Source organism: Trypanosoma brucei, chromosome 6 (genome assembly GCF_000002445.2).
Source record: "Trypanosoma brucei brucei TREU927 chromosome 6, complete sequence".
Taxonomy (NCBI): domain Eukaryota; phylum Euglenozoa; class Kinetoplastea; order Trypanosomatida; family Trypanosomatidae; genus Trypanosoma; species Trypanosoma brucei.
The window spans coordinates 951,073-978,902 of record NC_007279.1 but is presented as its reverse complement, the minus strand read 5'-3'; the positions used below and the strand labels follow the sequence as shown (position 1 = coordinate 978,902).

The following is a 27,830-nucleotide window of genomic DNA, read 5'->3' as shown; positions in this document are numbered from 1 at the left end:
GAGATGTGAAGAGGATGCCACGTAAGAAACAAAGTAAAGTGTACGGTTACTGTTATGGCTTTCCGGCCATCAGATATTATTACAGAGCTGACGCCTAACCAAAAGCACACCAGTTACAAACAACAGCAAGTGCAATAGGAGACAGTGAGTCTAATCCGCATGTATACGTAAACATTCCTCCCTTTTGTTGGTTCGTAAACACATTAAACATACAAAATCAACACCAACAGTACTGACGCCTGCCGTTTTCTTTCGATCGCCTGAAGGAAAACACTTTACATGTGAAAATTAGGTGCAATTCCCCTCACCCCCACCCACCAGTGGGCACTGCCCACCATTATTAATTCGTGGTGCCACATTTCACCAGTGAATATCCACCATCATACTCCTCTCTCAATTGTTTAAACACTCGACAACACTCTAACAGAAAAATCGGAAGTTTCCGTTGAAACCGTTATGGCACACGCCCCTTTCGACCCCGTGGGCTGCAGACAAGGAATAACCAAAAGGGAGTCCGTCGGTTCTAGCAGTTGCAGCTCGCACTGTACAAAGTGGTGTCGCACATACTGAGAGCGTTTTAACACCTGATTCGCTGGTATTTTCCCCTTGATACCATCCCCCTTATTCCCGGCGTTTTGAAGCACGAAAAGAACAATCGCAGGATCGGTCACATTACATTCCACGAGGTTCATCTTGATAACGAACGTATCAAAATCGCGTTCAGGGCATATCTCAATTTGCGGGTTGTTCTTCACCCCATAGAAAGAACCACTCCCCTCAGGCCACGACACTGTAACGCTTTTCCTTCCCCATACAGGTAAAATGGTATGCTGCGGCGAGGGGATGGCACTCCATAGGGTGTATTCGATTTCCGCGCGTGAGCCGGTGGGACTAATACATGTTATCAATGTGTACACGTCGTTATCGCAAACGTCTGCCATAATGTAAGCCCTGTCAGTAACTGCATAAGGACTCGAAGCCACAATATCCCCTTTATCCACAACTCCAAGGGTCCTGGACGCCTTCGATCCCGCAAAACTTGAATGTACAAGGAACAGCCCAATCGCAAGGTTCTTATCCTCTGGTGTTGCCACCTTCACAACAATTGGACCTACCGACACCTCCTCTCTAATCTTGTCATTTGTGAGAAACCGAATAAGCACTTGCGCGTTGTCATCCCCCGCACAGAATTCGCCACTACACTCTATGATATCGGAGAATTTCAGCGTATTCCAGTGGTTGCCAATCACTTCTGAAGAGAAAACAAATGGTGAGCTCACAAACATGCGGAGGATGAACCTGCTCATTACCCCTGTCAAGTCAGCACTGGGAACTATCCAATAAACACCTTCTTTTGTAAAATTGCCCTCTACGGAAATCGAGTCCGTCTCCACATAATCGGTTGCGACGACACAATCTTGCGTGTTATGTAGGTAGCATACCGGGTACCGCGGGCTGTTAAGAATATGCATCCCCATCGCCTTAACGCACGTTGGTGCAAAGCGCGTGTCCGGTAGGGAAAGGTTGATGAAAAAGAGCGTGTTCTCTGACAGTCGCAGTTTGAAGTGTGGATTGAGGTGCCAGTGATGGTCAAAGCATGGCCCCCCTGCGGTGTCCCTACCCCACTCACACTCCACAACATGCTGTGTAAAGCCATTAAACACATGACAAATATGCACCTGAATAAAAACCGAAAGGAAGTCGTTATACGACATCCAAAACCCAAAGTGGTCGCCGGCCAACCTTTTTTTTCGAAGAGTCATACTGACATCACGATGAGACTGCCATAGACAAGAATCATCTGACCAATCGCCCTTCCACTGCTGGGGCGACCACTGACTGGAAAGCATGACGAGCTTTATTCCACCAACCTGCTGCACGTGGGTAATGCGGTATGCGTGAGCCGTCTCTATACCGGGAAGGGCATTTTCAAAGTCTGTTATCCCCACCATAATAGCACCAGACCTAGACATATCTAGCATAGAGGCCCACCACTCATCCTTCTGAAATTCAGCAGTACGCAGGAAGCGAGTAATACCCACCCCACCACTGAGGTCTTGTAGTGTTTTGGCGCAGCTCGTACGCCGTACATCGTCATCACGACACTCCACAGTGTTCGGAAAACCGTTGGACGCAAGTAGTGGCGTGTTCGTTGGGGTGGTTGCTTCAGGAGTCATCGAAAGGGCTCGTGGAACGGACTCCAAAATAAATTCTATATCAAGTGCCAAATAACCACCGTACATCTTGGCTAATGCTTTCTCTAGTATACAAGGCCAGAAGTATTTATTGTCAACGGGTTTTGTGAACATGAGTTCGTTCTTCTCGTTAACGGGAAGATAGTCATCGACTATAACGTACCGCCACCGCCCATCCACATACACGCGAATACCATAAACACCGTGATCCACATCGTAAGAAGTGAAAAGAGTATCACGAAGGATTGCCGCATCCTTGAAAACAGCCTCAACGCAGGTAAAAACCCACGAATATGCTTGGAAGCATTCGCGAGGGAATACCAGTGTCTTATCTTCCCCAGCTTCCGGAAGTAACGTTGCTGATGGAAACAACTTGCTCACACGCCTCCAGGCGAAGGCATCCCACCGCCTAACACCGCGACGAAGAGGGACTCTATCAGCACGAAAGTCTGCATCGTGAAAGCATGTCCGCCGCACCGAGCAATATTTCGCTACGTATGATGTCGGATCTTCATCAAACAAGACATCATGAACCTCATGTGTAAAACTAGCCAAAAGGGCACCCAAATCATGGGGATACAAGGAATCGTATGCCTGATCATCTGTTTCACGCGATGTCACATTTTGGTCTTGCACAATCGGTTGCATAGGCCTTGAAAGAACTTCCCCTCTCTCTTGCGATGTCTGCAAGGGTATTCTAACATCACCACCGTTTAATTTCTCATTCCTTTGCACGTTTGAAATTATATCTGCTCGGTCCGCTTCCTTACCTCTATATTCTCTGTTTCTCTCCAATTGTGCATTAATCGCCAACAGAACAGATGGTTTGATGAAGCTATCTGTGAGGTTGATGTGCTGAATAAGCGGATTGTCCTTCGCCAGCAAGAGAAGCGATGTACCTGCCGACATACTAAGTGGATTGGCCGAGAGATTTAAATGAATTACAGTGGGATGACTACGCAACACCAAACAGAGTGCGTCAATAGCGTTTTTATCTAGTTGTTGACCGCACAGATTCAAAAGTTCGAGATTTTCACAGAGACGAACAACCTCCAGAAGAGGCAGAACACCTTTTGGCCCCACAAAATTCTTTGATAAATCAATAACGCTGATGCTTTTAAAGTCATCCGGCCGCTCCGAAAGGAAGTTACATATTGCACTATTCTTTTTGCAGTTAAATTTGGCACACTCTACCTCGTATACTTCCCGCGGAGAATAACCGGAAAGACTCACAACCATTGCAATCCCTTCTAGAGAAAATATTAAGGATCACTCTCCCTTGCGGACAGTTCTCCCCTCTCCCTTCTTTGTTTATATTCCTCCTTTGTTCTAACCCAAACGGGAGCGTGAAGCGTAACCTTCAGGAGTAGAAGCGGAAAGTGGGCGAATGAGACTTACAGAAAAAAGAAGTGTTTATCGTACGATGTAACAAGATAAGAGATAACTAATTCGGTTTCAAGTAACAAGGTTTGGGTGACGTGGACACGTGGACGAATGTGGTGTTAAAGGAATTACGGGTATGTAATACGGTCGACGCTTTCCTTATATTTCAATGTGACAAAAAACTCCAAAAAAAAAAAGAAATGAGAAAACGCAGGTTGGGGAAGGGATGTTGAGTACTCTCTTACGGGTTAAACCAATCCACCGCGAAGCAAACACCCACTTGCAAGCCAACTGTAAGACATCGACAACACCGCGCTAAGCTACTTTGATCGACTTCGCTGAACACTTCGTACACTGAACCCGATACGCAATGCGTGCTAACATGGAAGCGAGTACAACCATCGCCAAAAAGAAAAGGCACGAAACAATCCAGAGTTGTGCAAAGTCACTATAACCGTGAAACTCCAGCGGCACGGCGGTGGTGACCCATAGAGGAATGGTTGCTGCCCACATCAGCACCACACCGAGCGCCTTCACCCAGGAAAAAAATTTGAACGCACCGCTGCCACCACTTTCGTCGTCCTCCACCTCTTTTGGCTCACAGAAAAGGAACGCAAGAAAGGGGATAAACCACACAAAATATTGTACAGTGCACACTTTATTAAAGGCAACGAACAACACCGTCTGCACACAGCAAGCATGCGCCGTGTTGCGGCGGAGTTTGTACGATACAAAACTCAACACCACTGCCTGAGGAGCAAACGCAACGAGGCGCGGGGAGAAGTCAACACCTTGTCCCAGATGACGTCTCGCCATGTTGAGATACATCAGCAACCAATACGGTGAAAAGTTGTGACGATGATCTTCGCGATATACATGGTAAATAAAGGCCTCGTTGAGGTACTGTTGTCCATACTTCATGTAACAAAGGACCGTGGGTACTGCGAAGGAAATTGCAGCCATTAGTGCGCATATTGACACGACGACTGCTGTTTTGACCACCCGTCTCCACGTGTTTGTGCTCGCCGCAACAGATTGTTCCCACACACCAAGGGTAAGCGGAAGAGCATATATTATCGGGTATATCTTAAAGTGAACGGCGAAACCAAGAACGGCCGCTGCTTGATAGCACTTACGACGAGCGAACTTAGACAAAACCATCAAACTCATGAAAGTAACCAGCATGTCGCTGTTCCCCCGTGTGGACACACTCAGAACAATCGGATTAAACAAGATAAATAAAGACACCATCCACTTCGCACTTCTTTCCTTGGCAAAACTTTTCAGCACACCGTAACAATACCACGCCGCACCTAAGTCCGAAGAAGCGAATATCAACTTTCCCATGGGATTCGCAATCCAAATGCTGGGCATCACTAACGCAGCAAGAAGGGGGGTATAACGAAACGTCGTGCGATCGAAAGGAGAGCCCCCATTCCACATGTGTCGCGCCCCATCCACAACGATCATGTAATCAATATCCGTATATTTTACCCTAAACCATTGATCATGAAAGAATGCATACGCGATAAGAATTAAACGCAACAAGGCACCCAGAAGCAGCAGTTTTTGCAAACTCACCGTGTCTATAAGCGACTGCAGTTCCATCTGAGACGTGGTGGAAAACTACACGGAAATTTTCTAGCTGATAAGCCTCTATCCTTTCCCCTTTGCCTAAACACTTGCTTTTTCTGCAATGAATTCCAAATTCGACGTCCTGCCCACAGTTTCCTATTGGAAGTCGGTTTTAAAACCAGTAACGAAAACGACCGGGGTAGGGATGGGAGGGGAATGACAAGGTGGAAGGCAGTAATAAAGTAAACATAGCAAATGAGTAAGCAATAGTTTTGCTGCAAAACACTTGTAAATAAAATAAAGAATGAGAGATGTGCTCGTAGCTACCGAGAATATATATATGAACAAACAGATCGCATGAGTAGCCCCAAAAACAAAAGAACTACCCGCATCAACCATCAAGCAATCATAAACAAAAATCTATACTCACCGTTAATGTTACCTCCACTTCCCCCCTTGTTCTCCCAGATGTGAACCGAAGCATACGAGACAAGGGGCACATGGGAAGGGGAGAGGAATACGTGACATAAAATAATATTTTAGCTGCTGTCATCCCTTCCTTTCCCTTTCCTTCATCGTACATACACCCGTAAACATAATCACTCTATCCATGTTAACTGTGTCCAGCTACTCACGCGAGGCGTGACTCAGGTGCTTGATGTACATCTCCTGTTCTTGTTCCACTTTCTTCAATGAATCATATTCTGCAATATAACGGTCGAGTTCCGCTTGCTTTTCACGGAGCCTTACTTGCGCCTCCTGTACAGTGCGAAAGCGCTCCTCTGCTTCGCTTTCTACGATGTTGCGAGATCCAATCGCTTTCAATTTTTCCTCTTCAATGGCCTTTCCCAGTTGCTCAACAATCGACATAGTCTGATTGACGATGTTCTTGAACTCGTCCATACGTGTGGTAAAGCGTTTTTCGACTTCGATCGTCTTCACTAGTTGGTCGAATTTCTCCGGGTCGTACATGCGTATGGCGCCATTGGCGTCAAACATCACAAGTTTATCATCATCCATAGTGATGATAGATAGCAGTGAAACAATAATATAAGTAACAAAAATATAACCTTCAATGCGTATATTCCTACAAAGTGTGCTACCTTCTTCTATTCACTTACAGTTACTGAACATGTAGTTAAAGATCACACACAAACGTGTTCGCGTGAATACGGCAGGGTCAAGGGATAGAAATGAGGAAAGTGGGAGATTAATTTTCGGGAGGAAACTCAAAAGAAAGGTCCAAAGTGATGTGCAACTGCTACCCCTTTAAACTGTACTTTATGTACCAGCAGGTTAAAAGGAGGCAAAACTGGGGATGAAATGTACACTGACATACGCTATAGCAAAACAGCACTATCGGGCACACAACACCCGGCGACCATCTGATGGTAGATGGAGGTCAAAAGAAGTATAAAATTCAAGGATACGGTTCGAATCTATAGGCGCGCACGCACGTTTGCGCATGCACGGTTAGTTTGCCAGCTCTACACAGCAATCCACCAAGTCTTCAAGCACTTCAGGGCGAAGCAACAAGGTTTGGTTCATGCGGTAGAGTGCGTAAACCCTTTGTTCCCGCCGTTGAAGTACGTCAGTATACTTGGTTAGCAACTGCGACAGAGGTTTTGTCCGTCCGACAAGACCGTAAAAGTGAAGTGCCTGAGAAAGCCATTGCATGACAAAAGAAACGTGGAAGGCTTCGCTGTTACCCGTTGACTCCATTCCTGTGGCCTCGGCATACATGAGAAGGGCTTCCGCAATAGGCGCAAGGTCACTGGAGTGCCCATCATCACTCACAAGTGTCTGTACAAGAGAAGAGGCCGTGCTATACACGGATTTCTGCTTCTTAATCAACTGAGAAAGAGGGTGCCGCGTGGACAACCTTCCGGTATGTCGCAATAGGCCGCTGTACCGTCGGTTTAACGTCCGACGCACGTTCATTATAAAATCTAAAGAAAACTCCCGCTCGGAATGACTCAAATCCGCTAGAAATCTTTCCTGACAGGTGAACAAGAGGTTTACGTTGTCAATGATGACCCCAGCTTCTATTGGTCCGGGCCGCAACTGCATTTGTTCATGGAATAGGCGTTGTATCCAGCTCACCACAAGTTCCTCCCCAAGGCTACGACCAGATTTGCCGTCCTCTGTGCTGGTTACATTTTTCTCAAGAACGCGAACAACAATACCACCATCACCAATGACATTGGGGTCCATGTTGCATATGGTCATATTATAGTGCTGAGCACTCCTTATTTCGATTTGTGCAACTGTACTAAGTTCAGGCAAGAGGCATGGTGTCACCATACGGACCGCTTGGTTTTCTCTACCCTTCGGCACAGGCGTCCACATCTCTTTCACAACACTCGAAGGTTCATTTTGAAACAACCTTCCTCGATTAACAATGACACGAACAGGAACGGACACCGGACGGTTCGTTAGCACATCAATTGTTTCAATAAGTCGGGGAACCACGGCGAGACAGTATAGATGTCGCAATGCTTGCAGATGCATTCTATTGTCAGACGCTGTCTCAGGCCAAACAGGGTAGAAAGCCATGATAAGGGCCGCAACAGAAGAAAGCGAGTTCGAAAGTGTCAGTTGCCCTCCACCGAGGAAAAGAAGTCCAGTAGCCATGGAGATAGCAAGATGATCGCCATAACCCACATTCATGCGTTTGTGCAACTTTTGCATAACAGCGAGGCATTGAACATCACCTGTTCCAGCAGTAACTAGTGCCAATGCTATCGCGCACGCCGAAATGCACGGAAGAAAGGCGCCCGTAGAATTCTGTATACTTGTGATCCCCGTCTTGGTAGAACCGATAAAACCACGAAGAAACCCATTTAATTCCGCAAGTACCGTCACCTTGGCGTCCGCATTCATAGAACCTGCAAACCGCATGCCCATTGCCAGAACAGCACCAGCAATGCAGTAACCAAGATTCATCGTCAGATAGCGAATCTGCGACGGAGCGAGACCACTTTTCTTTGGTGAGTGCACGAGGCGGAGTAGGCAGGATGGGACATTCTGGAAAATCCACTCTTGTGTTGGCTCAACCTTGGACCACATGATAAGGGAAGACATCATCGTCCGAAGGAGGCACAACTCCGGGAAAACTCCTTGCAATCCCACAAGACGGTTGGGTGGAGCAATCTTATCTGCTATGAGCGCATCGTTGGTTTGCAGATAAATGAACCCCAGTGCTACCACAGCAGCAGGACCGGAGACAGCTATATTAAAGCAATCGCCTTCGTATACTCGTGTAGATTGGTTCCTAAACGATTCCTTGGCGTTTCGCGCCATTTGTGCTCGTGTCAGAAAGTGGCCGCTGTCAGGGTTGACTTCGTTGAATACTTCAAGTCCTTCACACGCGGATGGTGCGGCCTCGCGGCGAGCCCCTTCCATAAACTTCAGTAAACGGTTTTCCACATTGGGCACGCCATGGGAGCTTCCGGTTCCAAGCAGCAACAGTCCAAGACCAAAACCTGCACCAAGGGCGTAACCCTCACGGTCTCGGAAATGCTCATCCGAAGGGAGACGTGACATTTGAATGAGTAACATCTCGACAAAAAAGGCATCGGGTGTTCCCTGGTACAAAAGCCCAAGTGACACGGAGGCGGCAGTTTGTACATCAAGTGAAACTTCGATGTCTTCGGTGGCTGGCGTAAGTGACTGCACATGCATTGAGACACAATTGAACACAACAGGGTTTGATGTGCCACGTAAACTACAGCTTAACCCCAGCAACACAGCAATCGTAACCGCTTCGCGTCCCGAGAACTGGGACTGTGGTGATACGAGAAGGGAATAAATATCGGTCCGTTGAAGGACCTTAAGGTGGCCGAGTAGGCCCGCAGCTAGAAGAAGTCCAGATCGTGATGCTGGGCAAGAAATATTTCGTGTCTGATAGAGCACCCAATGCCGTGTGATGGATTCTTCCTCTTTTGCTGAACGATGTCCTTTGAAATGGGGCAACGAAAGAAATCGCAGTCCTGCAGCACACCCGTTATGGAAAAGCGGCCATATGATATTCACTGGCTCTGCCTCCTCAAAATTATTTGTAATGGTGATGCCATCACTAGTTCGCCCCTCCAGGTTGAGTGGAGGTATCGGGACACTGTCCCTCACCCGAAAATTTTGCGTACATAGGGTAAACATTCCACGTCCAACAGGTAAGGCAGTTGCTCTCCTTGAAAGGTTCCTTAATGAACCGTATATTGCATCCGTACCATCCACTTGACTGGGCAGGGTGATCGGTGCCGCCGTATTGAACATGCTCTGAACAATATCTAAACGAGAATCACCCCAGCGCTTTGGAAAGTCAGGCCGCATAATAACACCATCGTCATCGTTCAATGTGGCCCTGTACTCCCTACCGATTGCCCTCTCTTGTGCTGTCCGCACAACATCACCAGCTGGATTGACGCACCGTGTCGATGTTAAATTGTGCTGAAGCCTGTCCAAACGCCCAATTATCGTATTAAAGTCATCATTCCATATATCGTCGGGATGGTCCTTTGCAATACACAACGCTCTCTCGATAGGCTGCCCAACGCCAGCGCAGAGCTCCGTTGAGACGAATTTGGGGTCAATATCATATTCCAGCAACCCTTTGCACAAGGTGAACCACCAACTCGTAGGTACTCTTGCGGTCACTTGCGGTGCATCGAAGCAATCTACCAGCATAAAAAAGAGTTTGTTGGCCAACGAAAGTGGATTGCTGCTGGTGATGCCACGAATAGCGGGCCAACCACCGGAAGTCCGTGCTTTCCCCTTAAGCACACGCTGAAGAATAGTATACAATAAGGGAGGCGCACCACTCATAACTGCCGCTGTCGAGGAAGAGGTGTGAAATTTGAAATACTCAATAAGAAGGTTCTCGGGGAGCGCGCGCTGGAAAGAAACGGTAGTCCCCGTTCGAGAGGCGCCAGTTGTGGTGTGTCCTGCAAAATCTTCAGTTTCCGTTTCGCACAAGCATGTTGAGTAGTAACGAGTATACTGAGACCACTGCATAATTTCACTTAGTCGCAGGTTTAACCGTGCCAAAGGTTCAAGTAGAATCCAAAAGCGTTCCTGTAACTTGAGACTTTCGTAGAGTAGATGGAGTGTGAAAACACATAGCCCACATTGTTTCTTTGTCCATATGTTTCCATGGTCAAGTTCAGAACTAAACTTTCCATGGTTTTCATGATGTCCTCGGTCTTGAAACCGAAAGGCATTTTTCTGCAGTGTGTCAGCTGTCATGAGAATGGGATCCGCTACGACGTCGCAAAGACGAAAATTTTTGTCTACAAACGTGCAAGCTGAGGAAGTTTGCAACTCCAAACCGGACGGCGCAGCATCACACATTTGACTGACGGACCGACCACTACCGCTGCCACCCGCTGCCGCGTATCTTCCCCCCCCAGAAGGACTACCCCTTCTGTCACTATTGGGAGACATACTGTTGTGTACAATGTTTGCAATAAGCTCTAAGCATCCAGTGCCAAAGTCCCATACTTGCCCTTTGCGTTTACTTTTCCACGAGCGTCGGAGCAACTCACATTGCAGTAGGGCCACACATTCAGTTTCGAACACCGGCTCAAGAGCCTCCAAAATGAAACGAGCAAGCGGATGTTGTTCATCCAGAAGTGAAGGAAAGTTGAATGCATACTGTTGATGACTAGCTGCAACAGATGGCTCCCTATCACTACCGGCCACTGCAGCCTCGAAAACAACGGTCGAACCGTTGTGGTACGACACTCCTTCAACGATAACATTTTTAGGTAGCACCCCGCTAAGAGACATTGTGGCCATGTAGTTGGTAGACAGTGGTGTTCGTAATAGTTCCGGGACGTAGTAGAGCGCGACTTCATTCACAGAAGGCCTATTGCAAACCATGATGGGTTGCATCATGGAAGAGCACATACAGGGAAGAACGACGGGCGGGCAATTTGTTGATATGGTAAACAGTAAGTCCAGCGATCCCTTAGCTGTAAGAAGATCCGGTGTCCTCAGAACGTGTAGCGAACCACGCGAGGCGTCGAAAAGAAACAGGACTTGCACGTTGGCACGGCAACTCTCCGACACCGTTAACGAGACAGAGGCACCCTTAACGCGGAGATTAGGCATATGCAACCGTTGGGGCCACCACACCCACAACATAATTCCCACGTGCTCACTAACGGTGGTCATAGCCAAACGAACATCATTTCCACCAACTGCAACCACCATCATTCTATCTTCCGAAACCTGAAACTGGGCGAGAACAGTAGACCCTACCAGTGCATATTTGGGCGCAACGCACTCCATGTTGTCCTCACAGTTGTAAATATGCATGCGTGTTGAATTCGCTGCGGCGTCGCCTGTGGGAAGACACGTGGCGGGGTTACCTCCACCTACGGAAACATATACCGGATTAATCGCCAACTGAGAGACCATCCACCACAAATCAGCAGCGGGCTGAAAGGTGTTTACACCGACTTGAATTAACGGTGATGGGACAGTGGGAACACTTTGCGGTGTGCCATGAACAAACACACCACGGAGACCGGGCACAACGCAGGAGGGATTAATATTGTTTAGCACGAAGTGCGTCACGGCAGCCGGGTCCGCTGTGCTGTACGCTGAACAAATAGTCCATGGCTGATGAGCAGTGTAGTGACTAAGACGGTTCCGCGGTTCATCGCAGTGGAAAACGCAGAGGTATTCATACATGAGTTTTGACCCACTGTCGATATCACTCTTCCCAACAACAACTGGATCCCGTTGTTTCTCGTTGCCCCTACAAGCAGAGGCGACATCGCATTTTTCATCTGGTAGTGAGATTGCCGCCGGATGTAAGGAGCCCCCATGTTGTGTAAAAGGAGCTGGGAATCGCGTAAGAACGGCCCACTTCATATTCCGGTGTGATGTTGAAAAGTGAAGTTCCCCATGATGGAAGACTGAAACATCACGAACACCATCAGCCTGCCTTTCACTAACCTTTATTGTGTATGCACTCTGCATTTCTTAATCTTCGTCGGTACCCACACTTTCGTTTGATTGGCGTAACCCTTGCTCTACGATTCTTTTTGCTTTTCGTGCACCACATAAAAAAAAAGAAGCAAGAGTTGGAGTGCGCAATGATTTACAGCTTTTCTCCATTCCCATTTGCTTCAAACTGTTCGACACTTTTCAATATACCTTTTGTTTTTCTTTCTCACACCTACTTCGGTGTCGTTGTTATTTTACTTTAGGTTTTAAAAAAAAATCTGAGGAGCTATTCATGTAAGTAACCAGTATCCCCACCAATACCCTTTGACAATTATTTCCCATGATTTTCACAAAAAACACCCCAACAGTCGTCTCCTCCTCCTCCGACTTCTTATGAAAAGGGTGAAAGAAAAATAAAACAACAGCAACAAATAAAAAATAATAAAGCAATCGGATGCAGCTCAGCAGTCCCCGATGAGGTCGACAACCCTTTTTTCGTGTGTCCTAAATGACAAAATAAGTAGCGAATAAATAACTTTCATCCGTAAGTATGCACCCAGTCGAACTGGGGAAGTAAAGAGCAGTTACTTGTAAAGGAGATAAATACCAACAGTAGTGGAACAATCAAACATAATTAATTAAAGGACAAAAAAACGTAAATATATGTATATGTATCTAGTTATCTGCATGTTGTGCGGTTGTTTACATGTGCAGGTGCAATATTTTTTGTTTATAAGAGGAATAAAATATACATATTTAATATATATAAGATGTTCACGGAAAACAAACACAACCAGCAATTCACAGGGATATATACACGCGAAGTTGCTCTAACTTTTCTACTTTATCTCCGCAAAAAAACAAACAAACAACTAAGGCATTACTACTTGGTCCGCGTTGTACAGGCATTTGGGTGCCACTGGAGTAGAATTGAGGGGAAGCCACACAGCATTTTCAAAAAGTGCCAGTTTGTGTGAAATAATATCATTGCGGCCAACCCAAAATACCTCCGCTGAACGCCCCTCCGTGACGGAAGAGGGAAACATGAGTTCAAATGCTCGATTCCTTTTGGTAACTCCTGTAGTAACAAAAGAAGAATATGCGCTCTTACAACTATGGGATTTCTGCAGTCCAACCGCTGAATCCTTTGCATTGGAGCATCGCACCACTCGGTTCACGGTTGTTAAGAGGTTCTCTAAATGAGAAAATTTCGCTTGATTTTTATTGAATGAGCTCCACGCACAGTCTGCAAAGAGCCAGTGCTCCTCACGCGCCAACCTACGAACAGGAAGAGGTCTTAGTGTGAAGAAAAGAAATAAATCCGTTTCTTCTATGAATACGGTGTTCATTATGAGTGAAGCGGATTCACGCCCCATAACTCCATGGGGCCAAAAAGGATATTCCTCTGCGCAACGTAGTGCCAAACCTTCCCGCTGCCGCTGCTGCTCAGTAATCCAACGTGACGACGTGAAATGCATGAGTTTGCCATAACGTATCAGTTCTCTTTCAAGTTCCTGTGAGTAACGTTCGCCTGTAAGGGCGCAGTGGGCCAACTGTGAGGTATATGACGCATGTGAAGAAAAAATACGCCTCTGCAACTGAAGTAGTGACGTTATTATTTCCTAAAATATGGCACTAACTATGGTAGTAATCGTGGAAAAACGAAAAGTTACCGACGAAATAGTTTCAGATAGGGATACAACGGAAATCTTCACGGATGGGGGAGGGGAATCAATAGGGATACGAGAAAGTCCTCCTAAACAACGTCTCAATACATATATACATATATATATAAAGTACTTTCGCTCCGGAACACAACTACTGTTTTGTATAGTGGATTTTCCCACTCTCGCAATCATCAGGGCACACAGTAAGTAAAGAATGAATTACAGCGATGTGTGGAGGCCTTTCTTTTTCTCCAGTCCACTCCACTAAACTCACATATTTTCTTGGCATAAGGAAAGAATTACTCCACATAGCAATTCCAGGAAGAGCAAAAGAAGAAAAAAGAACTGGGATACGTACAGCTGTAACTCCCAAACGGAAATTAGCAACGATAGTGAAGTGAGTACCAAACACACGTATGGAGTCTAGATGTGCATAGAAAGAAGTAAAAAATATATATACAAAAAAAGAGGTAAACTCACTGATACTACAAGAGAAAAGTAAAACAATTTTCTCCAGCAAATGCGTTGTGTCCAAAACACAATAAATAACCTGAGACAGCTACTCGGTTGTGCACAACAAACTCATCAGCGCATATGTTTAAAGCAATATTACGCATATCATACAGGTGCAAAAAATATGACTTGAGCACGGTACGCAACGAGGACAAAAAGAAACTGATAGACCGAAAGGGAAAGTTTGCCATCGACTGTGGAAGAGAACAGTAATCGAGATGTGCCGCATTTTTATTTGGTGCGGAAAAAATCTCAAGTAACCACATATCATTCCTCATCCTTATTCTGTCAAGGTCGTAATAGCGGAGTATCTAAGCGCTGCAGCACCATATTAATATCTATGGCTTCCTCAAGGATGGAGATGCCATCACATATTTCTAACAAGTCCACTAGTTGGTCATCTGTACACGCTACATCACCTTCATCTTCCCCTGACGATGAATAACCACCACCCGCCACAAAACTTGGGGTATTAGAAAAGGTGTGACCACGTACAGCAGGAGTAAGCGCCTCACCCCTTGCGAGAACTGCGGCTATATCGGCTTGTGGTAGCGGCCTAAAGAGAGGAAAACTGTCATCTGTATTTGTTGCGCAAGGAAGGGGGTTATATGACACCTGTAACATTGGGCTCTTCATTGGGTTGTTCGTGAAACTCAATCGTGTTGAGCCAACGGAACTTGGCATTTGGGATGGCGCAAAGAGTGGGCTTGGCACCGACCGTGCACTGCCTGCCGAATCAGATCCCATTCCCAACAAACTTCCCCCGCAGCGGTCACTGCGAGTATTGATTGGTACAGGTGCAGTTGCCCTCAGGCGCAGGAGCTCAATCACCGAGTTTTCACGTGGAGTGGTATTACTATCGATTAGGGGAGATGTCTTGGGATTAGGGCTTGGGATCCGCCACAACTTGTTGTAAAGGACCTTCACACTCGCTACACCGTCCACCGCCCAAACGCTCTTTGAACATGTATCTGCCTCCAGTGTTGGAACCTCTCCCATGTCTGTCACCAGTTTTGCCTCCACATCGGAAACACGAATGTTGGTGAGCTCAGAAAAAAGTTCGTGAATCCGAAGATAGGCAAAAATCACTCGCACAAATATCTTCAGGGATGCTTGCATTTTCGCAGCTGCTGAATTGGCCTGGTGAGCACTACTTGGGGCGGGGAAAGGTATCTTCAAAGAGCGAAAATCCTGAAAACGCCAAATTTCCACAATAGCTCCTCTAATAGATACAACAAGTGCAACTTCCGACAGATTCCCCTCTTTTGCATAGTAGTCTTGCAACCTTGCGTAATCTTCGGTACACGGCCCACAATCCATCATCCTGACGCCACCAAAAATGAATTCTTCGCACCCCCTCGCTAAAACTCGACCATTACGAACAAGTCGAACCAAGTTGAGGATGAGGTCATCGTCCATGTTCGGATGAAATAGAACGCAAACCTTCCTGTTTTTGTTCTTCTTACCCAAAGCTGCTTTCCAGGTTCCTTTCTATACTTCCCTTCTAACCTATGAATACGTTTATACGCTTCCTTCAGTAAGAGGTGGTTGCTGACGGGGAGTAAATAAAAAAAAATGAATGAGTTCAGCTAACAATAACAAACAATATTAACATAATATACGTAACTGACAAAAATACATTAAACGTTCCGTGTACTCCACTTCTGAAGCTTTGCTTCCTTACGGACCTGCCCACTGCCGATGATATACACTCCGCACGAGCATGGGGACCATAAAGGCGACTGGCCGCTGCCGCTGTTGTTGTTGCCTCGCTTATTGTTTTTGCCAAAACTGCACTCGTCGACTAGTTGAAACCGATATGAAAGATCAAATGAGGTAAGAAGCAATATTCATTTTTCTTTCCTCACCTATAGCGGGACCAGGCCTTAAAATTTGAAGTACATGTTATGTTTTATTGTTATTGTTTTTCTCCTTAACCACCATGTCTTATTGATCACCCCGCCGCCTCGTCTCGAAAAAAATTATATCATGCCCCGCCCTTTGCTAGTCGTTTAGCGGCCAGCTCCATCATAGTGGGCACCATTGGATAATCTTCCCCCTCATCCCCTCCAGTTTGGCACTTGGTTTCACCGAATTTTATATTTCCCCCAACCACAATAGACGATATAAAAGTATCCCCCACAAGTCGCGGAATAAGTTCCTTGTCACCAGTGGGGATCGCTCGTGGTAATGCATGCAAGGGTTCATATCTCAAGTGCGACAGCAGCGATGACGAAGCAATTTCATGCCGGCAGCTCTCAGCTTCGGGGGAATCCTCACCGTAATGATGAGGACATGTACCGTCAGCAACGCATCCACGAATAATATTGACAATACGAATGACGTCATATACATCATTCACGCCCTCATGTTGTTGAACCGCAGCGACAAAATCAAATGAATGAGCTTCCTTCATATGCAGGAGGCAATTGTGAGAGGTTGTATCGCACAACAAACACATAGCGGGTTCCTCTTCCCACTCCTCATCTTCATCCTCATCCTCATCCTCATCATAAAATGCTTGATCAATAACTTTACCAGTGACTTCATCATCTTCTTCGTGTTGCAGCTCATCATTACCACTACTAACAGCTGTAATACAAAAGGGGGCGAGTGTTGGAATTGCTCTTGCATCCCAGAAAGTATGCCCCAATTGACCGGCATGGGCAACTAATGACGCCTCACCATCGCACGAAACACCACAAACGGGACAATGAAATTTGGTGTCGCCCGCCGGCAACAGAAGAGAGCGCAAATGCGAGAGAAACCCGTTAAGATCTGCAACATCATCAAAGTGACTGGTGCAAATGCCATGACTGACACGGTAATGTTCCATGCTGCCATGCTGCCCACGAATGACCTGCTGACAAATCACACATGGAAAATCAAGAGTGGCATTGTTTCGTTGCCGTCGTACCACTGCTCTGCAGCAAGCACGTAGTTTCTCTAAATCCGACATGTGAATTCACTTCGTCCAACAATACAAAAAAAAATAGAAGAGGGAGAAAAAAAACAAGATTAAGAATACAAAAATAGAGAGAAAAGGGGCAGGATCGAGACTTTATTCAGTTTTACTTTGTTCAAGAACTAGTGCACCAAATTACGAAAAAAAAAATAGTAACTTCAGTGTCAAGGCTACGTGGTAATAAGCGATCCCCATTGAAATAGTACGAAGTAGTTAGCGCTTTACCACAACAACCAGAAAAAAAAACCGATGGTGGAGAGGAGGTGGTAAAAAAAAAAGAAGATACAAAACGGAACATACATGATCGCAACAATGAGAGCGCAGAAAGTTTTTTTAAAATGCCTCGATTGGCGACTCGAAAGGTTAAAAAAAAAAAACATATATTGTTCTTCTCTTTTCCAGTGCTTTTTCTTACACCACCTTTTCTTCATTTAGAGGAACAATACACCTTCATCCAAAAGGTAATTGTATTATTTCCACAGTTAATAGCAGTGGTATCCTCAATCACATCCTTCACACCATCAGTTAAAAATGTTAGTGTTAATGAAGTACAGGAAGAAGGATTCATGCCCACATACTCATCCTGATATAGTGGGAACGTTAGGGGAGGGAGAGAAAAAGAAAAAAAGGGGGTCAAACACCACACTAACCTTCACATTTATTATTATATACCTCACCCGCTTGCACCATCCGTCGCTCACTTTCCATAGGGGGTCCACTTTCCATTAAACATCTCCTTGTGGGATAAGGGAAAAGGATGGGTGTGCGGAAAAGGAAAAAAAGGGAAGGGAAGGGAAGGGAAGGGAAGAAGAGGAAAAAGAAGGGATTGAAAGAAGATACAGGAAATGGGAAACGAGTATAATTTAGCATTGCGAGCACCCGATACAAATACGGAGAGAGAAGAAACATACATACATATCTTTTGTCCCTGATTATTGCTATTGTTTGCTCTTACCTTTTATATTTTACTATTACTTTGCTCTGTGTAGTGTACACAAAATGTATGTTTCTTCTTTGTTCTATCGGTTAACTTAGATGGAAGGGCAGCAACGAGGGGGGGCATTTCAAGATTTTTCCTCCCTCATTATTTTGCAAAATTATGTAACCGTCATGCTTTTCATTAAAATCACGAAGCCTTTAACGGTTTGTCGTATTGGCATCATACATAAATTACTGCTTTTGTTACCTGCATCCATCGATTCATACGTTAACCGTTTATATCTATTGTTGTCGTTGCCACTGTTTCCCTCCACGCCGTACTGCATACGTTGTGGAACAAAAAAAACAACACTCACCACGACACGTTGTCTCGAAAAATAAAAAAAAAACAAATACAACTGATCATAGTCTAGTCTGCTGCTTCATTATGAAATTACAGGCAGAAGCCTCATATTCGTTTAATGGGGGTACTAATAGTCGTGTCCAAACGGCGAGTTTCCTCCCTTACGCAGCGCCGCATTTCATCCAGGGGGAGGCTTAACTGAAACTCGATCTTTTCGCGCTCTTCCCGAAGAATACTTCCACCGCTGGAGAAGGAACTGTAATGCTTGTCGGTTCCACGCCCTCCGTTCTGATGAAGCAGGTACGAGCTGTCATCGGATATACCCGTAGAATGAATATCTTTACTGAAAGAGTGACTGCAGGAACGGTTGTGACGGGATCTGTCATTCACACAATCGTCAAAACTAACACTGTTCGTGCGCCGAAACCCCACAGGGCTTTTATTTGCGCCTGCCCAACGAAACATTAACGGTGATGAAAACCTCGTTTTCTCGCCCCCCTTTGGTGAAGCAAAGCGCTGTGGGGCAATGCGTTTAATGGCGGGAATGGGTGTAGATATGGTGGCACCACGAAGTGGCAAATAGCAATCAGCTGATAGAAGCGGCTCACCTTCATACGGCTCAGGTATGGCAGCAGGAATGTCCAGCGTGTCGGGCTGAAAAAGATACACTTGGCTGTTGTGCAGAAGCTGTGTGGTGCGTTCTAACCTGTCCCAAGTACAGTGAACATCATTGAAAACAACGGCGGAATTGACGGCAAATGCACGAGAGATTCCTTTCAGACGAAAGTAGTTGTTAAAGGCCGTCGTTGAATAGTTCAAAAGGCGTGAAACAGATGGCCCTGCTGCATCGAAAAGAAAGCGTAGGTTCACCTTCTCCCCATCACAATCCGTGGCAACACAAATAGAGATTCCTCCCATCATCTTTCACTGTAAACCGGCAATGTTAAGCTTTTCCTCCGCAAGATTTACACTTCCCCTTTGTTTTCCTTCCTTTTGTACACACCGCTCTATATAACACACAAGTAATTTTTAAAAATCGTATCTTTGATGTGAGTTTCGGCCCGCGGCCCTTCGATTTTCTTTTCCACTACTCTTCTCTTGTTGTTAGTGTTATTGTCCCTACCTTCGCACTACTGTTATTGTTTAGGGCACGAAAGGCTTTATGGCCACGGATGTCTAATAAGCAAATACATGAAACAGTCAAGAAAGGAAGCAGGTAATGAGGAGCACTATGTTGCTTCTAACAATATTCTAGAAAACTCGAGCACTTCACTCTTATCGAAAAAGATGGTGGAGTGGATTCACATCTTTGTTTCTTTCCGGTTGAGGAGCATGTTCCAGCGCGGTGAGCCCCAAACGGAGTTCCACCAAACTAACAAATGGGTATGGAGTTCTCGCTACCGGGGATTCAACAAAGAGGTTAAGGCAAATAACACCACCGAGCCTAACGAACACTTATCTCCATCGCCGATCCTTCAACAATATGACGTGACAAAAGTTTATAAATAATTTGAAAAAAAAAAGCGTGGTTGGAAGACTACTAACCGCTTCCGAGAACCTCAGTAAGCGCTAGTCTTGCAACAATATGCGGTGAACTTTTGAGTGTGAAATGCATCCACTGAACTGAGTTTTTCTAAGCCGTCAAAGTCCGCGGAATTCAAGCGTTTCACCGTAAAGTTTGTAGGTGGTGCATCAATGCGCTGCCTCCATACTGCTCGAAAATTGTGAAGAATTTCGGCACTTTCATTTCTGCAGTGAATAAAACGCCAAGAAGAAATATGTAACGCGCTTCACTGATAACAGAAGGTAGTGATAACCTTTTCTTGGAAACGATGGGATGCCAAGCCACGTACAGCCCTATCGAGGAGGTCCCGCAAAATCTCTGTACCGGATTTATTTTCCTCCAGTTTTGTTGCCTCATCACATTCCACATCGCTAAGGAACCACTCATGTGGGGCCGCGAAGAACTCCAACCTTTCCCTCGTGGTTGGATGAGTGAAGGTAAGTATGGCGGCATGCAACAAGTGGCGTTTCACGCTCATCCCTTCCACTCCCCACGACATGCTTACAGTTTCTCTGGCACGGTAGAGATATATATCGTCAGCGACAGCATGCAAACCGCCCACCCTGCCAGGAGTCGATGTTTCATACAACTTATCGCCAAGTACAGGAAAGCCAATCTGCGCACAGTGTAAGCGAATTTGGTGAGTCCTCCCTGTCAGAATGTCTACGCGAGCTACGGAGACTCGGAGGGTATCACTGCTACTAAGGATACGAATACGAGAGCATGCTGGTCGCCCGTAGAGTTGTTGATTTTTTCCTACCGAAGCGTGGTAACACGCCATCTTTAATTTCTTTAGTTTGGTGTGTTTCTCCGCATCTTTCATAGAGTCTTTCAGTTCTTCCCAGAGTAAACCAACGCGGTTACATACAATAAATTCATTACCCTCTGGAACGGATCCATCAAGAACTGCAATATATGACTTAGAAACTGACTTATCCATAGTTATAAGTTCGTCGAACTGTGAAGAGGTAACAACCGTAAGGGATTCACCCCCAGTATATTTTGTTAATTGTGCATTCAAAACTTGAGATTGCCTTTCAAACTGTCCAGAAAGAATCCTTGCCGCATCTGCGCTCTTGGCAAGCACAACAAGCCCTGACGTTTCCTTGTCAAGTCGGTGTACAGGGTAATAATTAACCTTCAGGCCACACGTTTCCTTGTTTGTCGCCTTGGAGAGACACATTTCCGCTGTACCATTTGCCGTCTCCCATGTGAAGTTTCCTGCCAGTCGCTGAAGGACACCTACCAAAGTGTTGGCACTATACCGACCACCCTCAGCCACGGGGAGATTTCCGTTTTTGACACAAACGAGGAGAGCCTCGTCACTGTGAAGAACGACGACGTGTTCGTTAATGTCGGGTTCTAAGTGACGTGGGGGATTAAAACATATTTCGTCATTTTGCTGTAGTTCGTAATCCATTGGAACTACGACGCCATGACGGTTATCACCCGCTCCACAACTGTCTCTAGCGGCCTTTATTACCGATAGGTGCCCGTCCCTTGCGTGTTGTTCCCACGCACTGCGCGTAAGGTACGGAAAACGGCAGCAAAGGAAGTCAATCAACAACTCAGGGGGCGCCGCCTTGGGTCTGCTGTAGCGAATGCTGCGTACCATAAGCAAAACTGTGCAAATTCACCCTACATGCTTTATGTTTCGATGTATTCATCGTCATTATCAATATCATCATCGTTATTTTTTTTTCGGAGTAGTTGAACCCTCAATGTGTGGTGTTAGGAAATGGTGAGGAAAAAACATTGACAGTAGTGCAAGAAGTTCGCATAAATTAGAGATGCTTGGATGTGAAAAGACCGAGCCGGAGGCAAGTCATAGTCAAAAGCAATGCCAACCACAGCCAGTGGAATACAAAAGAAAAAAGAAAACAGACGTCATTTAAGCGGCGCAATAACCGAACTGCAGTGTAACGAAAAGACCAAAATAATGAGAGAAGGGGGGAAACACACTGCAGATCCTGTGATAATAATGCATATTGGCTCTCTGACACTCTGCTAATAATTTTTTTCAGAAATTTTTGCTTTTTTTGTTTACCTTCACACTTATGAGTTACCGCTCGTGAGCGAACAGTATTGCCTTGTTCTATATTGATTGATCTAAACACCAGCAGGAACGATGTTACCCGACACTATATTTTACCCACAACACCGTAATTGCTGCTTTCGTTTGCGATGCGCTAGTAAGCACGCTAATGAATTGTAATTTACTCTTGCATAACAACATTTATGCCACACAAAGGAAGGATATTTCAAAAATGCTTGACGACATCATCTATGGTGTTGAGAAGACAGTGAGCCTTGAAGAGCATCTGCCCGTTTGCTACTATGTCACCTCATTGTTTATTTCTCTCTCTTTTTTTTACGTCTTCCTTCTTGTAATGACAAAAATGCTCCACTACGATTGCGTCTACTAGTAGAGACAAAGAGGGAATGGGGGAACAGGCAAACACAGAGAAATATTCTACGAATGCGCTGTTCAATCACTAAGTAACTTTGTCTCATCGCCACTTATCCTGAAGTGAACACGGGGGCCGCGGTCAGGACCTACACTTCGAATACTCGCGTTGAAGGCACCTGCTGTATTTTCCATCAAAACAGTGATGAGGTCTTTCATTAGGCCCATTGGAACTTGAGCGCGGACCTCATTCAGGCGCCTTTGTAGTTCGTCACTTTGAAGTTGAGATGCCTCTCGATATATCTGCGCCAAATCCTTCAGGTGCGTAGCGTCGACAAATGGTGGAATCATCATATACATTTCACCCACGCATGTCCTTCCTTGGACCGCCCCAAGTGTGTATTTCCGCAAAACGACGGTTTGTGGCCCACTGCAATCCAGTTGCAGCGGACCATTCAGTTCCTTTTCGGGACACCTGTTAAGTGAAGATGTGAGGAATGAAGTGCACGAGGCGGTGGTGGAGTCGACGTAAAGCGAATTGCTATCGAGGCGTAGAGCCCACTGTACCATTGCTATTGGAGGGACTGCGAGTCTCTGCCGGAAGACGACATTCCCGACCTCGTCGATAAGGTGCACATTAACGTTATGCATAGATGAGGCGTTCATCCTTGCCATAAACTCAGAGCTCTTGGTGCCGACAACGTCGCCACCGCCATCCACCTCACATTTAAGTGAGAGCGTTGGTGGGCACAACAACCTTAGATGTATTTCTTCCATTACCACCATCACACTCGCATCAAGGAACAGTGCTTCGTTCTGGGGCGCAGACATAGTGGATGGTCCACATTTCGTTCCCTTCAAAGTGATGTACGCCTCCGCGCGCAGCGCCCCACTTGCCGTATCACGGGCAATAACATGCACACAATGAGTTGAACCTGCTGGGAATGAATAACCTTGTGGTATCTGTCCTCCCTGCTCTAGGGCGACGAAACCCGTTCCATCCACCTCGAAACTCAACTGACAGGGATTACTTGTGCGAATGTTTTCCATGGTTACACCGTCACACGAAAACTGTAAATAATCTGCGGCGGTCGAGCTGATCACATTGTCCCGTTCCCGCTTAAGTTTGGCCTCGTAGTCCTTCAGCACGCGGCTGAGCAAATCAACCAATGCACGTTCATCAGGATCAGTGGGGGAAATCACCATCAACTGAGCCATAAGTTCTGTTGGTGCGTTCTCACGATACGCCTCAACCAATTTGTGAATAACCCCACCCCGAGTTGCGAGTGCCGCCGCAGGTGGTTCACGAGCAGAAACACGGACGTTGGTGTTTGCGCATGACACTGTAACCGGAGATGCAACCGTTAGTTCTTTCGGGATCTGGTCATCCACATACGCAAGGAGTTGCACATTCGGAAGAGTGTCCCCAGCAAACAAATTAATGGGACGCTGGAAACACTCGAGCAACCGACGGAAGCATCCAATTAAGTACGAAACAAGTTGTTGACCGACCGCTGACTGGGGTTGCGTTATGTTTTGTAGTTCTGCAAGAACAGCTTCAGGATTAAGGCTACATCGCTGGAACAGCTCCAGTAAACGAGCAACCAGGTGCTCGTCAAGGTTCTTTTGAGTCGCTGGCGGGTAATGTGCACAACACGAGGCAACAACGCGACCTGTGGAGGGAGAAAGGGCAGAAAGGGTAACCTTATGACCAGAAGGGACTTGAATACTCGCCACACCACTCAAAGTACACGGCGCACCATTGTTTATGGACGCAGTTATGGTATGTCCAGGGCACTGAATATCAGATACGCTGTCACCTTCCCTCGAAAAGGAAATTGTAGGAACCACTTTGAAGAGGTTCTGAGACACAAACCCTAAAATCACTGTGGCCTCCGGGCTCCTTGGTATAATGTTTTGCACCCCTTGACGACAATCATTGATGTCTGTGCACTGCAAAGCCTTAGCAAGTTCGTTAACCCAGGTTTCACTGTTCAGGAGTGTCCCACCGGAAGGAACCGCCGGTTGGGGTTCCTGTCGCACTGCAACGGGGCCAGCAGCAGCGCTTGGTTGTGCTACAACCTCGAACACCGCAGAAGCTGATCCTTCCCTCACTGTTACAACATGACGTGCATTATCCGTAATGGAGGCACCAACAGCACCGCTAACAACAGGTTGATTATCAACGCTTATCTGAGATAACGTGCTTCCCTTAACCATATGGGCTCCTGCGGCATCTTTTGTAATGCTAAACGTTAGTGGAGGTGGTTGTGTTGATGGTACCACAGCAGTCTGCCGCAAGTAGATCCGACCGGTCATGTCACTAACCTTAATCTGCACGCGGTGAGTCATCCTGTCGGGAAGGGGAAGTTGAACTCTTCCGTATCCGGCAGCTGAGGTGCCATTGTCACCAGTTAATTCAATCATGAACCCATCTGCTGTGGTAACAAAAATTGGTGGAGTATTGGGCCCTTCCGGGGAATCAATTGTTGAGGTTTCCACCTCTGGTACGCGATGCACCGAAGAATCAGATGGTGGCGGCTGCAAGGGGGTGTTGGGCACGTGAGATGGTCGTACTTGCGCCGCTCCTGGAGTTGTCCGCGGGAGGAGCAAAGTGAACGGTCCACTTGCCAGGGAAAGTCGAACTGGACGGTCCTGTACAACATTAATGGATTCTCCGCTTCCGCTGCAGTAGATTACTGCGTTATCAGTAGTTCCAGCGGTACACTGGATCATAACTGTTGAGGATTCAGCCACTGCATGAAATAAAGGTTGGGTCGGCACCAGTCTACTTGCCTGCCTACCGACAAACTCAAGAGAACATTCCTTCGCCTGAATCGGAATTGCATACCACCCCCCAGATGGATAAATCACATCACCATCGGCACAAAGCCTAATATTTTCCGCAGCAAATGAGTCCGATGGGGCACGTAGTCGGAAAATACCTTTTCCTTCCGTTCCGTTAAGTGACATCTTGCAGTAGTGCTTCACTCCTGCACCGTGCACGATAGCGGTGAGGTTGTACTCATGGCCATCCGCCGGGACTGGCACCACGCCGCATCCCGAGGGGAAGTTGATCGACTTTGGAATACCGTCATCTATACTCAATTCGCACTGCAACTTTTGCCCTTTGCTTGGTTGTAGTTTTTCTATGGCAAGATTGGAGCCTGTGATGCGGAGCATCAGTGTCGTATTCTCTTTTCGAATGGCGCCGGCATGGCCATGATTAAGTGCTGGTTGAAGCTTGTAGTCGCCTCTAAACGGGTATCCAGTATCATTCATGTTACACCCCACCGGTGGATACTTCTGTCGAACTGGCATTATTTGTTACGAACAAAGGAGAACAAACCCTATAAGCACAGTAAAAATTTCTTCGTCCTCTTTCCCCTCGCGCTTACCAGTTTAGTAGTATAAAAATAGTAGAGGAGGGTTGGGGGAGAAGGAATTGAAGAGATTTTTTTTTTAAAAAAAAGAAAGTATCGAAAAATCCTTGAGACACACATAAGCTGAAGTAGATAAATCCACAATTAAAAAAATCGCTAGTTCCCTTATTTCATGTTACACTCTTACCTTAACAGTCTCGTTACTCACGAACAAAAGCTTTACACGGATGCCAAACTACTGCTAGTCACTAAACTGCCTGAATGGAACCGACGCGTGACTGAATTAAACTAACTGTCGCCGCCATTTCTTCCAGCGTATTATTATCCCTCACAATAATAATATCTTCATCGTAAGCACCTCTCGCCTCCTCTTCGCATATGCCATGAATTTCAGCCTCCATGTTCTCGTTACGTTTCAGCTCACCGTACTTACGGTCCATCAACCGCTCGAACAAAACCTCCGTAGAAGTTCGCAGCACAACGACGAGATGAAACCAGCGCTTTGGAAAAAGTTCGCTGGAGTGGTAGTCCACGACATGGTTTCCCCCTTGAACCATGATTGGTTCCATGAAGTCTAACAAACGACCTTCATCATCTTCATCGATAACATGGGTGTCAAACTCTTTGTCATACTCAGTGTAGAATTCATTCTCCTTTACAACCTTTCCGACATCTATGCGTGAAAATCCCTCCAACTCTTCCACCAACAGCTCAGCGAGCGAGGTTTTGCCCGTTCCCGGGGTACCTGTGATGAGGATGTTGATTCCTTTCGGCTGTTGCATATTTTTTGTTACGCTGCTGTCATTGTTTGAGAAAAAAGAAATAAGAGGAATGGTGAAATGAAATATAATTGAGCTTCTACAACTGTGAATACAGATGGGCACACATACACACGAATCCACACATACTTGAATATACACGTACATACATGAGCGAGCGGAAATACACAACTAACTTCCCGTGCAAGAAGGAAAGAATAAGCCACTACAAAAGTAAAGAAAAACAAGTGAGCACAGCAGCAATCTGTGGAAGGACGGAATGACCGAACTGCAGCAGACAACACTGCTACAACCACCCTCTGCTCTCTCCATGTGGCGCTTGTGTTCACACCGGTTTGCTCAAGAAAACTTTGTACGGATACATATGGTGCAACATCCATAAAGCAGGCAAACAACGCTAACAAACAAGTATCCGAAATTGTGGTGTCAGCGGAAAAAAAAAACAACCAGTAGCAATGTCAGTGTGGAGAGGAATACCGATCATACCCCTCCCGTTCCCTTTGCTCAGCTCGAAAGCGCTGAAACTCTTTCTCTATGTCCACCTCGCGGCCGCTTTCCTCGTGAAGTGGAGCTCCGCGGTGCCTTTCCCACATATCAAGCGAAAGACGCTTCATTTTCTTAAGTTTTACTGCAGCTAGTGTGTGATTACGCGACTGTTTGTGCTCCTGCCAGATTTTCTTCTGTACAGCCATGTGGCACGTGGTGCACCATAGCTGATCTGTTGGATCCAATAACTCCTTAGCGAGTTGAGAGGGTCGGAGCTGTCGTCCAATGTATCCTTTCCTACGAAGCATACAATAGTTCCAAAGGAATTGTTTCTGTGATAGTTCCAAGCAAGCAGAACATGCCAAAAAAGAATAAGCGAAGCACAAGAGCAAAATAAAAGTAGGTACAATATTTAACATTACAATTATTAAAAAATAGGAAAGCACAGCAGTAGTGCACGCAACGCCAATTATTGAGGACTTCACAACGAGCTCGGATGAAGTGTAAATAAATATGGAGTGAAATTTTTGACTCCATAAAAAGAGGAAGTTTCTCTCCATTTTCCACAACTTAAGCAATAACAAAGCACCAAAGCCCAATTCCATTACACGACCCCAAAGGGCATATAATAGCACCAAGTCGCATGGTGAAGTTAACAAACGCGCATAACTTTTCAC

At 46.1% G+C, this 27,830-nt stretch overlaps 12 protein-coding genes across 12 annotated transcripts, besides 3 other annotated features; all 12 read right to left on the bottom strand.

The window, feature by feature from the left end:
• Positions 1–27,830: part of a sequence feature (sequence corresponds to BAC RPCI93-2N9) that runs on past both edges of the window.
• Tb927.6.3310 (calpain-like cysteine peptidase, putative) lies at positions 402–3,434 on the bottom strand (the record flags this gene model as incomplete). Its single annotated transcript, XM_840359.1, has 1 exon — positions 402–3,434. The coding sequence occupies one exon, from the start codon at positions 3,432–3,434 to the stop codon at positions 402–404; it is 3,033 nt and encodes a 1,010-aa protein (XP_845452.1).
• On the bottom strand, positions 3,894–5,186 carry Tb927.6.3300 (mannosyltransferase; the record flags this gene model as incomplete). Its single annotated transcript, XM_840358.1, has 1 exon — positions 3,894–5,186. The coding sequence occupies one exon, from the start codon at positions 5,184–5,186 to the stop codon at positions 3,894–3,896; it is 1,293 nt and encodes a 430-aa protein (XP_845451.1).
• Tb927.6.3290 (intraflagellar transport (IFT) protein, putative) lies at positions 5,781–6,173 on the bottom strand (the record flags this gene model as incomplete). Its single annotated transcript, XM_840357.1, has 1 exon — positions 5,781–6,173. The coding sequence occupies one exon, from the start codon at positions 6,171–6,173 to the stop codon at positions 5,781–5,783; it is 393 nt and encodes a 130-aa protein (XP_845450.1).
• Positions 6,627–12,140, bottom strand: Tb927.6.3280 (cyclosome subunit 1, putative; the record flags this gene model as incomplete). The annotated part of the gene is made up of 1 exon (XM_840356.1): positions 6,627–12,140. The coding sequence occupies one exon, from the start codon at positions 12,138–12,140 to the stop codon at positions 6,627–6,629; it is 5,514 nt and encodes a 1,837-aa protein (XP_845449.1).
• Positions 12,848–12,876: a sequence feature (AT_rich).
• On the bottom strand, positions 12,980–13,585 carry Tb927.6.3270 (hypothetical protein, conserved; the record flags this gene model as incomplete). Its single annotated transcript, XM_840355.1, has 1 exon — positions 12,980–13,585. One exon carries the CDS (start codon positions 13,583–13,585, stop codon positions 12,980–12,982), a length of 606 nt encoding a protein of 201 aa, XP_845448.1.
• Positions 14,576–15,706, bottom strand: Tb927.6.3260 (hypothetical protein, conserved; the record flags this gene model as incomplete). Its single annotated transcript, XM_840354.1, has 1 exon — positions 14,576–15,706. One exon carries the CDS (start codon positions 15,704–15,706, stop codon positions 14,576–14,578), a length of 1,131 nt encoding a protein of 376 aa, XP_845447.1.
• On the bottom strand, positions 16,275–17,246 carry Tb927.6.3250 (hypothetical protein, conserved; the record flags this gene model as incomplete). The annotated part of the gene is made up of 1 exon (XM_840353.1): positions 16,275–17,246. The coding sequence occupies one exon, from the start codon at positions 17,244–17,246 to the stop codon at positions 16,275–16,277; it is 972 nt and encodes a 323-aa protein (XP_845446.1).
• Positions 18,020–18,078: a sequence feature (CT-rich).
• Tb927.6.3240 (hypothetical protein, conserved) lies at positions 18,640–19,455 on the bottom strand (the record flags this gene model as incomplete). Its single annotated transcript, XM_840352.1, has 1 exon — positions 18,640–19,455. One exon carries the CDS (start codon positions 19,453–19,455, stop codon positions 18,640–18,642), a length of 816 nt encoding a protein of 271 aa, XP_845445.1.
• On the bottom strand, positions 20,325–21,713 carry Tb927.6.3230 (RNA pseudouridylate synthase, putative; the record flags this gene model as incomplete). The annotated part of the gene is made up of 1 exon (XM_840351.1): positions 20,325–21,713. One exon carries the CDS (start codon positions 21,711–21,713, stop codon positions 20,325–20,327), a length of 1,389 nt encoding a protein of 462 aa, XP_845444.1.
• On the bottom strand, positions 22,587–25,826 carry Tb927.6.3220 (hypothetical protein, conserved; the record flags this gene model as incomplete). Its single annotated transcript, XM_840350.1, has 1 exon — positions 22,587–25,826. One exon carries the CDS (start codon positions 25,824–25,826, stop codon positions 22,587–22,589), a length of 3,240 nt encoding a protein of 1,079 aa, XP_845443.1.
• Tb927.6.3210 (hypothetical protein, conserved) lies at positions 26,137–26,670 on the bottom strand (the record flags this gene model as incomplete). The annotated part of the gene is made up of 1 exon (XM_840349.1): positions 26,137–26,670. The coding sequence occupies one exon, from the start codon at positions 26,668–26,670 to the stop codon at positions 26,137–26,139; it is 534 nt and encodes a 177-aa protein (XP_845442.1).
• Positions 27,126–27,461, bottom strand: Tb927.6.3200 (hypothetical protein, conserved; the record flags this gene model as incomplete). The annotated part of the gene is made up of 1 exon (XM_840348.1): positions 27,126–27,461. One exon carries the CDS (start codon positions 27,459–27,461, stop codon positions 27,126–27,128), a length of 336 nt encoding a protein of 111 aa, XP_845441.1.